We start from the raw sequence: 18143 nt of genomic DNA on the forward strand, positions 1-18143 counted from the left end.
GCGATAAAACGGGACAGGGAGTAGGGGGTAATAGGCACCTATATAAGAAAAAGTCCCAAAAACCGGGACCGTCCCTTTAAAAATGGGACATCTAGTCACCCTAGCTGTATCAGATGTTTTAAAGAAGTGAGAATATCCATCATGCACAATGATGGCATAATCTGCACAGAGGAAGTTCCTTCCTAACTCCTGTCAAGTTAGTGGTAATTTGTGACCTGAAGCAGGAGGGTTTATACCCCTTACATACATTTTTATATTATCTAATGGGAACTGTGGGTGTTTGTATTAACATTATTTGTATTACTGTAGGGCTGAGGAGACTCAGCCAGAGATCAGGACCCCATTGTGCTAGGTGCTGTACAAACGCAAGAGACAGACCCTGGTTACAAAGACCTTACTGTCTAAGTATGAAAGATAAGAGACAGCAACTGGATACAGAGAGATGGGGAGTACAAGAAAACGACGTCATATTGGCCATCATGATCAGCAGTGATATCAGCACACCAGAGGCCTAACCATTTTCAAGTTTTTTGGAGGCATCATCTATATAAATGTCTGATCCTTATTTGGAGTTCTGTGAAGTGTGAAGTTAGTGGTATATAAACAGCCTTAAGCGATTAGCTTATTGAGAACTAGTCAGATACCATACCTGTCCTCCAATTTTGGGCCCGCAAGCAGAACAGAGAATACAAAATAAAGTGAGGGATAAGGAAGGAATTGAGAAACAGCTATTCCTACAAGTTTCAGAGTAACAGCCGTGTTAGTCTGTCTTTGCAAAAAGAAAAGGAGTACTTGTGGCACCTTAGAGACTAACCAATTTATTTGAGCATGAGCTTTCGTGAGCTACAGCTCACTTCATCGGATGCAGTGAGCTGTAGCTCACGAAAGCTCATGCTCAAATAAATTGATTAGTCTCTAAGGTGCCACAGGTACTCCTTCTCTTTTAGCTATTCCTACTGCTCTCCACTTCTAAGATCTAATGTATGATGACTTCTGACTAGTATATTAGAACATGACTCTACAAAATTGTACACTGCGCCAAATCACTTTTATTATTATGCAGATTAGGGACCTGACCCTGCATCCTTACTCAGGCAGAGCCCCCCGCACCTCGAACTGTCATCAGTGGGAGTTTTGCCTAAGTAAGGACTGCTGGATTGAGCCAGTAGAGTGTGGAGGTTTGTATAGGCAGCAGCATATTCTTAAAAGTATGATGCTTGTTTCATTTTAAAGTATCCGAGCAAACCTGCCCCTCTCTGTGTGCTAACGGGTTCTGCCATAAAAAAGATTGCAAGCACTTCCAGAAAGACTGTACAGTAGCAGTGAAGAGGCTGTAATTAGTGCTTCTCTGCTTCTGCTGACTTCTCCCCTCCTAAATTATTAACAATGGAAGCATCAAAGGTAGCAGCAAAGGAACCAAAAAATAAGGGGCCCTTACACAACAAGTGACACCCCAAACAACTGCTGCAAAGCCATTCATTCAAAAGGAAACAGTGCTGTGGAAGAGGGCTCCTGATGGGACTCTCTCCAAGAGGCTTTAACTTCTATCCAGCAAAGAAGTGGCTTCTTTTAAGTGAATATGAGTGTTAAAGAAATTCCAGTTAACTTCAGGCCTTAATTTAACAAAAACAAAACAGCAAAGCACCCAAGCAAACAATGAGATTAGATAAATGGCGCACAGTGGCAACACGTGAACCAAAGGAACAAAGAGGGCATCTGGATCTACTTATATAAGGAATCTTGTTGGGCCTAAGTGGGATGGAGCAGAGGAGGGTTTACATAACCCGTGGGCTGTCACGGCTCTGCCAAGAATTATAATTGCCTCACTCTGGGAGCTCAGGGAAGCCTTCCCCAGAGGCATTTTCTGGCAGCCGTTTTGTCCCAGAGGCTGAGGATATTTTCCTCCCCCAGGCCCTTTTCAGACCACTGGCAAACAAGGTTTTATTGGAACTGACTAGACTGGAATTGGGGTCTTTCAGCTGAGGTGAAAAGGGAATGAAGCTGTGCTGGCTGACCCTGCAGACCCTGGGTTTGCTGTGCATTTTGAGATTTTCCCTTTTCCTTGAGAACCCAATTTAAACGTGCCTACAGGAAAGGAACTTACACAGTGCTTTCTGAGGTGATGGACACTGGAAAAACTTTTAAGTGTAACTATTTTGGTGAAGGGTGTGATTTAACAAAATAGTTATACTGGCACAACTTGTAACGTGGACAAATTAAAATCAAGACGTTTCCTTGTATGGATAAACACTTATGCGTGCGATGTCTTACCATTTGGTCTGGTATGATGGTATGCATCCACACACGCACCCATATGTACACACTTGGATAAGAACATATTGTGCACATTATATCTGACAGAAAACCAGCTCAGACAGTGAGATCCCCTCAAAAGGGAACCAGATTCTCTCATTTCCCTTTTTAAAAGAAAGGTATTTCTGTTAAACAAAAATACAGAATGAGACAGTTAATACAGAGGAGCCTGGGAATCGTTTGGTTAGTGCCCTTTAGGCCAGGGGCAGATAGAACACTCTGCTACACAATATTTACAAAACACTGATTGGTGACAAGTTTGGGGTAAGTCATTTAATTTGCTTGACCCTCATATTATCCAAGATAAGGCAGCAAACAGTGCTTTCCAGTGTTGGTTAAAAAGGAGCTGGGGAGAAACCACTCAGAGAGCCTACCACTAGATAACTACAATACACACAAACACAGTTTGGGGAGGTAGCCAAAACAACTAAGAAGTTATTCAGACCATGTACAGTGAGGGTAAAAATTATCGCTACAGCAAGGTCAAAGCAGCCATGGAATAAAATCTAAATTGTCTTTGAGGGCAAAAACAAACCACTAGTACAAGATGCAGGAGAGCAAATTTTCCAGCAAGCAGTCAGTGATGAAAGGAAATGATATGCAAATATGATTCAAGAAGAGTCATTCTGCAGCAGTCTGCAGAACCACAGCGACAGAAGAGTTCAAGAGGAGTCAGCCCATAACAAAGAAGGGAAGTACTTCTCTTGGTATAGTAACCTTTTTCCAACCAGAGAAAGCATGAGTGGTTTGGAAATTCCACACGATAAAACAAGATTAATTTCCCCTTCATGCAATTTGTTATACTTTACCTTATTGAAGATTAAACTGGGTGCTCAGCACAAGTACCAGAGCACAATGGTCCCTGGGGAAAATCTGCATTCCCATTACTGAGCTTTGCTATGTTAACTTGGAAGATTAAAACATTTTGAGCTTTGTTTAACAACGATTCGAGTCAGCAAGACTAATCTCAGGGAGGGAACAGACTGAGAGCAAAAGCCTAACATAGAGAGTAAACCGAGTAATAACGGAGACCTAAAACACAAGCCAGAAATGGCATGCAAGCTCCAAGTAGGACAGATATCCAGACACAGCAAAACCTAATGCTGCACATAAAATGGCATCCTTGAAGGGAAGAGCCTTATGTATCAAGGTCAAAGCCTTAGAACCAAAACATGCAGTAGAGTTCTAGCAGCATCAGTTAAATAAGAACGGTGCCAACGGCAGAACCTTAGAACCAAAGCACACACTGGAATTTAAATGGTGCCAATTAAACATGGATAGATTTTTGATATATTAATATTTTTAAACAAACTTAGAGTTAATAAACGAAGTGATATTCAACACAACAGAATCCATGTGTGTGGCTGGAACAATAACTGGAAGTCAAAGAATATGTCCAAAATCTGGTAATCCCAGAGATGTATTTATTTGAAATTAGAAGATATATCTGTAGGTTGCCGTCCTCTGCTCTGGGCACCCAACCCGTGGGTTAAAACACACAAAATAACACAAAACGGACTGTCCATAAACATAGCCACTTCAGCCCTCAGTTTACTTTCTCCCAAATTGCTGGAAAAATCAGAGAGCAAAGGTGGGCTTGGAAATGTTGCCGCAAAGGTTAGCAAATGCAGGTTTGGAAAGATCAATGAGGGGAGTGAGTTCTGAAAGAAGTTGCCCCCACCCTAACAAAGAAACACAGAAAGAATGGACTTCCTTTCTTTTAGATCAAGGACATTCCAGCCTGACATTTCAAATGTGGCAGTAGGTCGGGGGCTGGGGCGGGGGGGGGGGGGGAGGGGGAGAGGGCAGGATGTTGTTGGAGCGGGGAATCTGTCACATAACCAGGTTCCAAAACATCTAGGTTTTATAGGTTAAAAACCAACACCATGCCAGCAAGATTCTAGCTGGAATTCAAGCCTACCTCAAATTCATGCCTAGAGTCTTTGAATCACACACCTAATTTGCATGCAGAGTTACCACTGCTGTGCTGCTAAACCAGGTGATTGTGTGCAGCTATGCACAATTAGCCAATTGCACACGATCTCACAAAATTTTGGGTAACATCATGGTAATGGCCTGAGCACTTTAGACACAAATTGTGAGTGCACAGTTGTGTGCTTAATATGCTCATTAAAAAACAAATTCATCACAATTCAACAATGAAAACACAATTGAAATGGTGAAATAAGATTTCTGTCTTACGAATCTTTAGTTATAGAATTTTAGCACATGCTTTACTGTGGTGTCATTTATTGAAAAACAGAAGCCAAGATCCTCAGAGATTACACACAATAAACAAAACCTCTTACCTCAACTGAAAACATATTATAGAACTCTTGATATTTATTAGCTAGATGGATCTGGTATACAGTTAGACAAATACACCTAAAGATAATGTTTGCTGTGGACTGTAATGCAATACTGAACCAATGCATACAATGAGAAAGACAAAAGAATTAACGATGGGAGTCTGCATCCTTAGAAATGGGTGGGGTGGAGAACAAAGTCAAATGAAATTTGAACAAAATGCAAAGCTGTGTGCAAGAAGAGCTCTGTGAAGAACTCAGGATTTGTACCCAATGAGGGACAAAACTACCTTCAGTAGCACATAAGCTAAGACAGCACTGAAATCTCCTCTAAGCCTAAGCCTGATCCAAAAATCTTCAAGTGCATCATGCCATTCATGATTTATTCACTTTATTTTTTAATATAACACTTTCTGTGGCCATTGTCATGTACGAAGGGTTAAACACAGCACAGAGCTGTCTAAACCAGTGATACTCAGATCTCAGTGGTTCCGCAGCCAAATTAGCAATCATCATTACCCAAAAGAGCCACAGTCGTGTGAATTCGTTTCATTTATTTTTTTTATATATACTTACATATATTATTCTCACAGCAAAATGACTGACCAAGTGTTCTACCATTGGTTAATAACATAGTAAAAGCATCCTGATTGGTTAATAGTTTAGACTGGTTAATAATTATATCACACAGTGTTTTAATATCATGTGCTGCAGAGCTGCAAGAGACACACAGACTGAGGCTCAGAAGCTACAAGTGGCTCTTCAGAGTATCACTGGTCTAAAAAGACAAGTGGGTGCAATAAAATAGAGAAAAGATACAGCTATAACATCTCACATCCCTTTTGGGGTATTCTGCTTTCAGAGCCTCCCATGTGCTGACATCTCAGTGTCTGTACTTTATTTCTAGGAAAGATTATCCAGCTCTGGAGGACCGTAATAGATATTCTACTTGATGGGAAATATCCCATTACAAGAGATTACACCAGCAGAGATGTCCAGGTGTCCATGCATTCCCTTCAAGGATTAGAAATCAGAGCAAAGTTGTGAATTTTCACATCTGACTAAGCTAGTAGGTAGTGGGGCAGAGGGGTTGTTTTTAAGAGGAGAGAAGAGCAGCAAGTATAAAGACCCCAGCAATGAGAAGAAGAAAATGAAAAGAGTAGAATTAGATTGTTTATAGGATATCAACATTTCACTAATTCAAATCTGGACCAGCTCAGAACTTGTTAACTATACTTGGCTGGCTGTGAAATTAGTGGCTTTTGTGAAATTAATTTGCTGGGTCCAAGTCCATGTGCTACATTTGAAAAAACAGCTCCACAATTGGCACCCATGCTGGCAGTCTCCGAGGGAGGCCAAACACTGTCTAACCCTCCACCGCGATGTGTTCAAGGCAGAGCTGAAGAACAATGAAATGTGCGTTTCTCAACTGCGGCCACCAGCAGATTGTTTTTGCTGCCACGACAGCCTCCGAAGCATGGGTGGAGATTGGTGGGGGAGCGGGGGGGGGGCCACAAAGTGGCAGCCTCTCCCTGCAGCACCCAGCTGTTGCTCTTAAATAGCTGTTACCAATGGCAGCGAGATGTGCTGCATTGGTGTTTGTGCTGTCACTGCCAGCAGGGATCGGTGCCCTGTACCACGCAGCCTCCTCAGGGGCTCCAGGTAGCACCTCTGGAGACACGTGGGGCTAGTGTGCACAGCGCCGGAGGCGGCGATGGTGTTTGGTTGTTGGGATGCTCCCCAGGGCAGCTCTCCCGCTCCTGCTTGGCCAGGGCACCGGGAGCCTAGGACTCCACAGGTGTCCGGCGAGTTCCCGACCCACCATCCCTGAGGCAGGTTCTCGCTGAAGGGCCACAGGAGGCAAGGATAGAGAGACTGGCCACACTCTCAGGCCACCAAAAATGTTGTTATGAGAACGGTGCTCTGCCCATGTTACCTGTTCTACAGATAAACAGAAGAGTTCCATTTTCTTGGTTAAAGTACTATACCTCCCAAGGTACACCATCTGTGGTCCGAAGATGGAAGCTCTCATACACTACGTCTTCCTATGGCTGGATCCACGCCTCGTACTACTTTATTATTAGAACCTGTGTGTCAAGAGCACTTACTGGTGAGGACAAGCAGCATGCTCAAAGCAGAAAAAAAAATTACCCTTATGTAAATGCTTTATGGAACACCTGATTGAAACACACAAAAAATTCCCCTTGCCTCTTGTTGGCATGTCAAAAGGCCAAATTATTGTTAAATACAAAAGTTGGAGTCAATCCAAAGATTACATGATATCAGATTCTCAGACACCGTTTAATGTGCAGTTGCAAGGAACCTGTCACTGCAGGTACTGCATTGCAAGGCACAAAACCAGCACATGAAGTGCTCTTTGATATTCCCAGATAAGGTCAATCATCTGTATACAAGCTAATTATTCATAGCCTGCAGGTTGTGGAAAAATGTTTTCATGAGTAAAGCAAAGATGAAACATGGAAACTAGGTTAGTGTTTGCTGTAGAGGAGGTTGGAAAGACAGAAAGTCTCATGGGAGCTCTGAAAGCTCACAGACCCCTCACCTGAGGAAGCTATGATTTCCTACAGGATGCAGCCAACAGCGTCAGGTGTGCTCCTGACCAACAGGCAGAAGGACCCAATGCTTACAGAAGCTTTAATGAAAATCCCCCATAGGACAAATCCAGATGAGAGATGGACTATTTCTTTGGTTGTCCTTCATTTCATTTGATATAAAAACACCAGCAGGTACATTTAATACTTACTCAATATCGCTTTCCCATGTAAACAACTGATGTAATTGCCACAGGGATGTATGCAGTAGTGCAAGTGAGTAGGGAGGAGGAATGTGTGTGGCTGCTAACAGATGGGGAGATGGTGTGCATATTAGGGAACAGGAAGGAAGACAATCCCTCTATTCAGACATGGTCCACACTATGAAACTGTAAGAGAACCCCTGAAATAGTGTCCTACCCTCTAATGTGTAAGGAAGACGCACGCTGTAGCTTTGGATTGCCCTAGCCAGTTTGAACTCTTCCACATTAGGGGGAGGAAGGAAGAGGTAAAGTTGTCTGAAAAATGACATTTTCTTTATCGTGAACACCACCTCCAATTAGCCTGCATGCAGCTGGATCTCTCTGTGTAGGAGACCACAGAGCAGCAAAGCAATATCGTTCCTTGGTCCAACTGTATCTCATCCACTCTCCTGCTGTTCACAAGTTCATCACAAATGATTAGGGAATGACAATCACTGGGGAGCTTGTATGGTACAACTGCTGCTCATCACACAAGCATAATCACCCCTGTGTTACCTTGCGCTCCCCCAGTTTGTCTGTTGCACCCATCCCTGTTGTCTCTCACCTTACACGTGGACAGCAAGCTCTTTGGAGCAGGGATTGGTTTTGTTATGTCTGTGCAGCACCTAGCACAAAACCAGGCCTCCGGGCCTCTAGCTGCTACCACAATGCAAAAAGTAATAATATTAAATAAATGATGCAAATGATGCCCACATGAGCCAGCCTGGTACCACGCCCTGGAAGTGATCCAAATATTGAGACACTACTAGAGCATGGAGTCTTTGAAGAATTTTCCATAAAACTCCTCTTAAATAAAGGGAAGCTTCCCAAGAGAAATAAAGTCTTCTGAAAAAAACCCATTCAATTCTCCGGTATGTCATTAGAGTTTATTTTACTATATCTAGAGGGGAAAATATAGCATGATACTAACCAAGCTGGGGAAAGGACTAAAAAAAAAAAAAAAAGTAAAAGTTATGCGTGTTGCGCTTTCACGTGTACAAAGAACAGCAGATCAGGAGATCTCCTAGATGCCTGTACAGTGAACTGTATGGAGCTTGTGAAAGTTAAATATAGTGCTCCATTCTAGGGTCTTAAATATTAGTGCACGAGACTGCCACCTTGTGGCTCAACCGTCACTGCTTTGTGTAATAAAACCATCTCAGGGGAGGGAAGAGTTATCAAGATGGCTGCCTCAGGAAATACTTGTGTGTGTTTTTTTCCCCTCCCCACTGCTGACTGCTGCCCTGTTTGAACTGCATGGTTTCAAATCACTACCAACATGGCCTCCTCAGAAACCTACTGGAGAGAGCTGATAATAGTGTCAGTAGGGATGAATCAGAGTTATAAGCTAAACACATACCACATCAGTCATGCCACAGAACTCATCCAGCCGTATTAACATTTCTTCTATGGTTTCTTCCACTTCTTTTACCTGAAAAACAAATATATTATATGTACGTACGTATGTATTTAGTTGCTTCTGTGAATTAAAGGCAGCGCAGCCTTCTCAGAATGAACAACAATGTGAGCCAAATCCTGTTTTGATCAAAAGTATGTTTATTTGTCAAAAGCTAAATCTGGGAATGGAAGGAAGTGTTTTGATTTCAGGTTATCCATAAGATATGGTACATCGTTCTTTCCTGCTCGGAAATACAGAATCTAGGTCAACCTGAGGAATTTTCAAGCAACCACAGTATAGCCAAATCCAAGAGTTCAAAAATCATGAGTTGGGTGCCCAAAATTATGGGATTGTTCTAAAAATCATGAGATTTTAAATAATTTTAGGTTCTTTTTATAATCCACTTTTTGAGCTTTTGGGTTTCATGTTTTCAAAAACTTACTTCCTCAGTCAGGAGGGCCTGATACTTACCTGGAATTTCATTTATAAAAAAAAAAGTAAGATCTCTTATATAACAAGATTCCAGGAACTGGGGCTTCATGAAAAGCTCCAAAAATAAAAAGACTTGAGATAATGACATAAGAGCTGGCAACACTGCAATCAGCCAGATTCTCTTCCAAGCCTGGTATCTTCTGGGTACACCACTATCTAAGATGTCTCCATTGCACATGTAATAGGTGTTTTAAGGTCCTGAACCTGCAATAAGTTCTCTGTATCACCCCACTTGATTTTAATGGCAGTTCACCCAGAGATGGCTTGTTGCAGGAACAGCCCTTACTGTTTAAAAGCTCTGCCTGTGTTTCAAAGAGAGAATAAATCACTCCATTCCAAAACCACCACTAACACTTGGATACAAATAATACCAAAGTGTGATTTAAAACTCAAAACACCTGTTATAGCCCATATTATTTTTACTGACAGAATTTTTTTTTAAATCCATTAAAAGACCTACAACATACCTAGAAAAAAACACTTTGAATATATTAATGCACAACTCACTTGAAGAAAAGCCAAAAATTCTTGGAATAAATTTTTCGGGAGGGTCGCTTTACTGTTTTCTCATAAATTTATCAAGGATGAAGCAAAAATTCAGAAATACTGCAAATCTCAACAGAAGAGTTGCACGTGTGGCTGTCTGAAGCAAAGACCTTCAACATACCCTCTGTTTGCAGAGAGACAGGAAACCTGCCGAATTGTTGCTATTTATAGGAAATCGGGCAGTAAAAAACTGTGATAATAGAAGATCTCAGTAAAGTGGTGTGACCTATAAGGCAGACAGAACTATCCATAGCCTGAAAATTCATTCTGGTCATATTTTCAAAAATAAATTAAATCATTGGGATATTAAAAATAGAGAGATTGTAAACAGAAAAGGTATATTTACAGTATAATTTGTCCCTCAACTTTAATCAGTTTTTGAATCCTGGATCCAACCTTCTGCCTCTGACTGGGACATGCAGTGAACACGTGATTTCTAACTTGGCCTCAGCTCTCCCCACACAATCCACAGCATGAAAATACTGCATCTGAAGAAAGTTTTACAGATCAAAGGGAAATTATCCCATTTGTTAAGGTTAGTTTGCTTAAATGTTCATTGAGAAAGCCAACTAAAGAGAGAAACAAGAGTAAAGGTGTCTAAGTAAGGTCCTTCATCATTCCAACTCATACTAACAATGATTTGTTCAGCTTTTATCCTAAATTTACTATTATTTTGCCTGGATAAAAGAAGATGAATCTAAGTTGCCAAAATGCGCTTCAGATTGGGTAGATATCAATACAGCACTCAGCAGGGTACCAGTGCCTCCCAATACAGTTAAGAAAATCCCTGTCCCAGGGAACTTACATGCTAATATCAGATGTTACATAATAAAGGAAAGGTACAAGATGGAAGAGAGGGGGTTGGAGGAGGAGGGATGGGGTAATAACAATGACGTTTCTTAGTGAGGGCTTATGCACGGCTTGGTGGAGTACAAACTTTGTTTTTATTAATAGAATAAAATACAGTAGCTTGAACTTGATACAGTGGAGGAGCAGGTGCCAATGAAAGGGTGTGATGTGGTCAAGGAAATAGGCAAGGAAGATGATCTTGGAGGCTATGTTTTGAATGGACTGAAGGTGGGTTCCATGCCGTGCAATTCATCATCCAGTTTTACTTTGCAAAGTGTCATTTGTACAAACAATACAATCGAAATACTTCACATAGTTAGACTCAATATCCCAGCAAAGGGTCAAAGGACTTCAGAAGCATAAAAGCAATTTGCAGTTGAGATTGATAGTGAAACAGTCACAGCAGCACAGTGAGGCAGGGAGTCTGTTCCAGATGTCAGGAGTTGCAGAGGAGACAAGTCCTGCACCAACAGTGATAAGATTACACGGAAGGAAGGGGGAAAGCCTAATGCCAGAAGCGTGGGGGAGAGGAAGAAAGGAAAGACAAGCACTGCACAAACATCAACTCTGCATTCTCAGTACTCGGGGAAGGGCTGCCACTGGAAGTAGCCCAAGGAGAGACCACAGGACTACATGCATTCGGTGGAACAACCCTCCTTGTAAACTGTGGCCACTATTCCAGACTACAGCCTTCTTGCAGGTTGTAGGGACTGGATTCTATCGCCTCCTAAACCCCAAGGGTTGGGAAGGAAGGGGGTATCTGCATTTCACCCCAGTGAACAAAGATTCACATTGTTTAAAATACTTGTGAATGAATAGTTTGAGTGATATCCAGACATGGATAGGAAACTTGCTTCTTATGGAGTGAGGATGATATTTAGGCAGCACCAGCTCGCTCGCTGCACATGTGGATGAGCCAAAGAGAAAAGGTCAACTGTATAATCTTAGCAGCAGAAAATTACAACACACTCTGGATTAAAGATTTTGACCCCATTCACACTAAAAACTAAAAGTGTGTAAGGTAAATTCACTTCCCATGGCTGGGGTTCCTAGGCACTATCGCAAAAGACATAATTAATAAAGCAAATAAATACTATTGCAGTATTTCTCAACCTATTCTATAGCAGGACCCCTCCAATTTAGCAACAAGGAAAGGATAGGGTGTCATGACCCTCCCCCCCCCATCTGAGAACCCGTGAACTAATGAGATGTCTTTACGCAGCTACAGCAAGATTACTACAGAAGGCAGGAGCGGATCAGTGGCTAAGGGAAGAGAACGCAGTCTGGATGGAATGCAAGGGCAGCAACAGCAGCTAAGGAGGAGTAGGAGGGGAAAAGTTCAGGAGAGCAACACTCAGAGGCCAGGAAGGGAAAACCATGAAATCACAAAATGGGTGGAGGGGAGGAGCAGAACAAGGCACCAAACACATGGAGGCAGGACATAATCCGTTACCGGACATCTGTTTTCACAAGAGCAGCAACACCACAATAAGCTGCACAAATGGAACAAGATCAATTTAACCTGCAAACACACGTATTAAAAGTGCTAATATTTTGCACCTCAGTGACATTTCACACTTTGCAAACATTAAGAAATTAAGCTTCAAACACCACCTCCATTTTACAGATGGTTAAACTGAGCCACAGAGTAGCAGAATGACTTGCCTTAGAGCACACAGTGAGTCTGTGGTACTAAACCAGTAGGAGACATCTCAGGCACCTGCTCAAGTTTATGAAAGGAATCTAAGACTCATACATCTACCTAGCTGGTGAGACCAAAGCTTTGGCAAAAGAACTCAGCCATGGCAATATTACCAGAGGGGGGACTGGATGCAGTGTGTGTTTGCACAGGAAATATATATGTACCATTTACTGAGTGGTGTGGATTCTTGGTCAGATATTGTATATGAAGTTCCGCCAAAAACTTATTAGTTTTATTTCACTAACCAATGAGGCAAGGTTTAAAAAAAAAAAACCTGAGCATGTTTAGTCTGAGAAAAGACAACTGAGAGAGGACCTGATAACAATCTTCAGATATGTTAAGGGCTATTATAAAGAAGACTGTGATCAGTAGACATGGAGAACAATTGAAGGTAGGACAAGAAGTAATGGGCTTAATCTGCAGCAAGGGAGATTTAGGTTAGATATTAGGAAAAACTTTCTAATTGTAGGGATAATTAAGTTCTGGAATAGACTTCCAAGGGAGGTTGCGGAATCCTCATCATTGTAGGTTTTTAAGAACAGGTTGGACAAACATCTGTCAGGCATGATCTAGGTTTATCTGGTCCTGCCTCAGCATAGGCTGGACATAATGACTTGTTAGGTCTCTTCCAGCCTTACGTTTCCACAATTCTATGAAATAAGTGTATTGCTCATACAACACCATAAACAGGCCTGGCAAAGGAGAGACAGAATCCCTACTTTAGCTTACTTTCTAAGGGCTCTGATTCCCCTCCCATTGGCATCAGTGGAAGTTTTGCCAAGGACTTCAACAGGAAGAAGACCAGACCCCATGACATTGCATGACAACAGAAGATAAGCATTTGGCAAGCAAGGCCAGGGAAAACAAGCAGTACTCGTGCTACTAATAAGATCACGTGTTTCTTTTGTTAGATGCATCTTGTAGGTTCTACAATTGCTTTATTCTTAAGATGTTATTGCTTTGAAGGGAAGGCTAAAGTTTAAAGGCCACAATAAATGAAATGCAAATATCCCTATTTTTTATAGGTCTTTGATATGCTTAACCTTGTCCCTAGAGTTTCCACCTCCTCCATAGACCAAGCACTGTAACAGGAAGGAAGAATGGAAGGAAATTTGGCTATCTTTAGAAAGCCTCAGCAACAGTCAGAAGAGTGCCTGTACAAAGGAGACAAGTAGCCAGCTGGCTAATGACATCTAGAGGCAGTTGGAGACAAACAATATTTACGTATTTATATATAAAAAGCAAATGTACACATAAGCCCGTATGTTTGATTGCATCCCTCCTTCACCCTCTGTATATTGCTTGCCTTCTTAGGTGGCAAACACTTTACTTTGGGCCTGAAACGATGTCGTCTTCTGTGCTTGTACAGCACGTAGGACAAAGGGGTCCTGATTCTGATCAAGGCCTCTAGGTATTACTGCAATATAAACATATAATATATAAAATAATACAATAACAGCATCTTGAATGCTCTAAATACTTTTTCCTCATCAATTTATTTAATGATCAGATTTGCTCAGTTTACAAGTCAGGGCAGAAATTTTCTAAGTCTCAGCACTTACAGGCTTAACCTGGTGTCTGGAAACCAAGCTGTTTTTTATCCACTTGAGAAAGTGCCACCAGTAATAAAGATCATGGAATCCAAATTCAGGAGGGAATTTTGAGGAAGATATACAAGATTACAGAATGGAGCTTTACCATTCCACAGCCTTGCAGCACTGCCAGCAGCAAAAGCTTTCTCTCCTCATAAGCTAATAACTTGATTCATGAGAGAGGCACCCTGCATTTTCAAAGCACAGTAGGAAAGATTTAAGTGCATAACTCCCATTAATATCGCATGGCCCTATCTACATGCACACATAAATATGGGCAGGAAGTCTCAGAAATGCACTTGCAGATTTGTACACTTTATTTCCTAATGTGATTTGCATGGTTGTGGATGACAATTGCACATGCAAATAGATAAATCATCTGTTCGAGCAATTACCGAGTGTGCGCTTATAGTTACTACTTGTAAATCTGCGACACAGTCACGTAACATCAAGTAGCCATTTAATTATAGTCACGCATCAAGGCCTAGATTTCCTGAACTGTGTGTGAAGTCTCTGATAGCATAGACCATCACGCTATTTGCACATACAAGTTTTGCCCACAGAATGCTAAAACCTGGCCCTAAATGTCTAAATGGTAGTTGTCTCAATCAGAAGGATCTTCTGTCCAGCTGCAGACAGAGATTAAAAATATTAATATACTACACCCTCTGTCTCCTTCCCTTTTCGATAGGAGGAGACTCTCCAAGAGTCGTCACAGCCCTGTGGACTCTGAAGAATCATGGTGAAGATTCCAACTTAACAAGACTTATCAGTGTGCAGTGTAGCCCTGAAAAAGAGCTCAGTGTGTGGCTTGAAAGCTTGTTTCTCACCCCCAACAGAAATTGGTCCAATAAAAAATATTACCCCACCCATCTTGTCTCTCTAAGACTTACCAGAACAGATTTTCAGCTGTTGTAAACTGGCATAATTATGTCAGGGGAGCTATGTCAATTTACACCTGCTGATGATCTGGCCCATCATGTCCATTAGAAGGTAAGTGCAATTCCCTAGCATACTTATAACTTTTACCACAATGAGGTGGAACCTGAGTCCCTACTCGCTATTCCAGAAGAGAGGGGAGAAATGTTCCCCCTTGGCAGGCACTGTACATGATAGCACTGGAGAAGACCACTGCTGGGGGAAAAAACACAATTTACTTTCTTCAAATAAAGACTACAACTGTTCCCCGTGAGCTCACACTACTAAAGGACACATTTAGCATGTGGATATGTGTGTGCGTTTAATTCCTGAGAATTTTATTTCTTGTACTGAAGCCCTGTAAGGGATTCAAAAAAGTCACACTCAGCTATTTTTCCCAGCATGCATCAAGTTATAGCTTACCAGGAATGATGGGGCCACACAATTTCTAGCCTTTTTGCAAACAGTACATTTTACAGTATAAGCAGTAATGATTAACACACTAGCAACTGAGACACAGCGAAAGCAAAGTAAGTGTCATTCCACCAACTTCAGTGGAAGCTGCATCCATGGACTGAAACTGCATTTGGCTCCTGTCCAGCTTTGACTAAGGGCATGTCTACACTACCGTGCTACACAGGCGCCTCTGCACCGCTGTAGCGCATCTGTTGAAGAATGACTCCACCTCTGCGAGAAACAGAAGCTATGTCGGCGGGAAAGCGTCTCCCGCCGACCTAGCATGGTTTGGACAGCGCTTAAGTCAATGGAATTTACGTTGCTCAGGGTGGTGTCTTTTCCCACCCCCTGAGCAACGTAAATTACATCGACTTAAGAGGTCATGTAGACCAGCCCAAAGTCTACCAGGCACACAAGGAGAGGGCATTTGTCAACATCACTAACCCTCCCATGATCGGCAGTCTTTGGTCACAAGGACTGGAATAAGAAAGGATACAGGACAGGAGTGATGTTTATGTTCATTAAAAAATAGCTTAAGCCAATTCCAGCCAGACTGACATTATTTAATGCTTTACTGTTGGAAGCATTAGTTACCATTGTGCACTCCATATGAGGGCATAATAAAAAAAAAAAGAGAAGAGATAAAAACTCTAAGAGATTACTTGACACTGTCTTTTTAAAATACCCCAATGGGATGGCAAAGCAGGCTTAGACAAAGCCAACATCCTGTTTTTACACTGGACTCAGCTGCATGTGTTCAACTGTTTCATAGCAATTGTGAAAACAGGGAAAAGTAGACTGAGCCCCTAATTATGTATTTACTGCACTTTCTGTAACGGCTCAGAGGGGCCTATAACAAACTGCAGCATAAATCACACTCGTTTTCAATCACCTGTAATTAAGCACTTACTGAGCAGACTGCAACAAGCTCCTTTCAGGTGATTACGGAAATTATCACATTTATATGACAGACACCTGAAGCATCTCAGCATTAAGGGTCTGAGAGAAAACCCACTCAGAAAATTTCAGAGCTATGAAAACAACACAGGGTGGCATTTGATCCTTTAAGGCACCAAGAGCACCAGTTCAGGTTGGCATTAGTCCGCCTCTGTCCTCTTTTGGGACTGCAGTCATATTTAACTTGAAGTGTTTAATTAATAAAGACCTCTGAAGTTCTCAATGCTTTTTGTTGTAAAGAAATAAAAGTGAAATGAAAACAATCACTATTTCATTTCTCAACTTAAGATGAAAAAAATACATGTGGGGTCTGGCCTTGAGAGTTTTCCTTTCTGTTTATTCCTTCATGCAAAACCACTGACCATAACACAAGGCCTACCACATTTTCTGCAACTTGGTTCTCTCTTCTCTGCCCTTCTCCCACCTATTTAAAGCCACTTTCCTCTCTTACCACTCCCCTGTGAACCCCTGCACTGGCTTCCTGTTTCTCACCACACCAAGTTCAAACTCCTCCTCCTCTCCTTCAAAGTCCTATATAATCTCAGCCCTGCCTAAGCATCATTCATTTACTCCCAGGTTCAGCATTATGCCCCTATTCATCCCTGCGCCATTTTCTAGTTCTTGTTCTTCAAGAGTCCTCTCTATCTCTTCTTTAAAACACTCTTCTTCAGGAACCCTACCTTCCTTACTCTCCACACCAGTAACCACTCCCTCCTTTACACAAACTGCTGTCCTGGATCTGGTGTATCTTCTTAGCCTGTAACCATTTCAGGGCAGGGAATGTATGTAAAGTGCCATGTTAATTTACAGCAGGCAATATCACTAATATTATTTTACAATAGGGAATATTAAGAAACAATATCAAGTTTCTTCGACAAGGTTTTCCTCCAAGCTCTTATCTCCCACTCAAAAGTTAAACTTCCTTTGTCAGAACCTGAAGGACTCCCTGGGAAGTTAATGGAGACCAAATAAAACAGATGACTCTTCAAAATAATTGAACTGAAGAACTACACATCTCTAAAAAATACTGCAAGTGCACACAGAAACATTCCAATATTTCTTGAAATTAACTGATTCTTCAGTAAGATGCCCTCCAATGTCAGGTTCAGGATATTACAAGAAGAAAACAGTAGAGAGGGAGAGGGGAAACATTCAAAACATAGCAGGAAACAAGAGCACGGAATTTTGTAAATGAGACAGATATCTTTAGATCAAAACAAAAAATAAATCAGAGTCTCTTGCAACTCTAGAGGATATATTTGGACCGGATAAAGTTATTTACTCCCATGGAGCATGGGCTTAGCAGTCACAACTTAGACTGTGATGTAACTTTGAGTTTGTTAAATGTTCTTCTGGACTCCACAATGCCTTTGTCATGCTTCTATAGGTTCGTTCTTCATCCAGCCTCAGATGTTTCAATTATCATGACCAGTCAATGAACATAATTTAAAGTTATCTTCTCCATGAAGAAGATTGCATATGTTGTACATTAACTTTTCCTTCTAATTTTTTTAATAAGTAGTAGCATGAGTTTTAGATGGTTGCTGGTGTTTACTGGGTGTTTTAAGTTTAAATTCAATTCTTGCTGCTGCTGATGATAGAGCATAGAGCTGAGCTAGCAAGGGCAGGCCCCCTGGAAAGAAACATTTAAGAATATCCCACACATGCCATAGTTAATTTGTAAATAGAGATTGGATTATTCTGTCATATCATCTATATTGAACAGGATACAAGGGTGTGCAAGAGCAAACAGAGAACAGTGTTAAAAAAAGTGGTTAATTTCACGTGGAGAGGCAGGACGGAAAGTTACAAATAACAA

General features: G+C 41.5%; 1 protein-coding gene across 5 annotated transcripts in view; it reads right to left on the reverse strand.

Annotated features, from left to right (window-relative positions):
• BCAS4 (breast carcinoma amplified sequence 4) overlaps positions 1-18143 on the reverse strand; it is a 60264-nt gene that overhangs the window by 39780 nt on the left and 2341 nt on the right. For all 5 annotated transcript variants that reach the window (XM_048819534.2, XM_048819530.2, XM_048819531.2 and 2 more), the window contains exon 2: positions 8774-8845. In XM_048819534.2, the coding sequence (XP_048675491.1) occupies positions 8774-8845 (72 nt within the window). The remainder of the gene's footprint in view (positions 1-8773; positions 8846-18143) is intronic.

The sequence above is a fragment of the Caretta caretta genome, chromosome 13 (genome assembly GCF_965140235.1).
Source record: "Caretta caretta isolate rCarCar2 chromosome 13, rCarCar1.hap1, whole genome shotgun sequence".
NCBI lineage: Eukaryota > Metazoa > Chordata > Testudines > Cheloniidae > Caretta > Caretta caretta.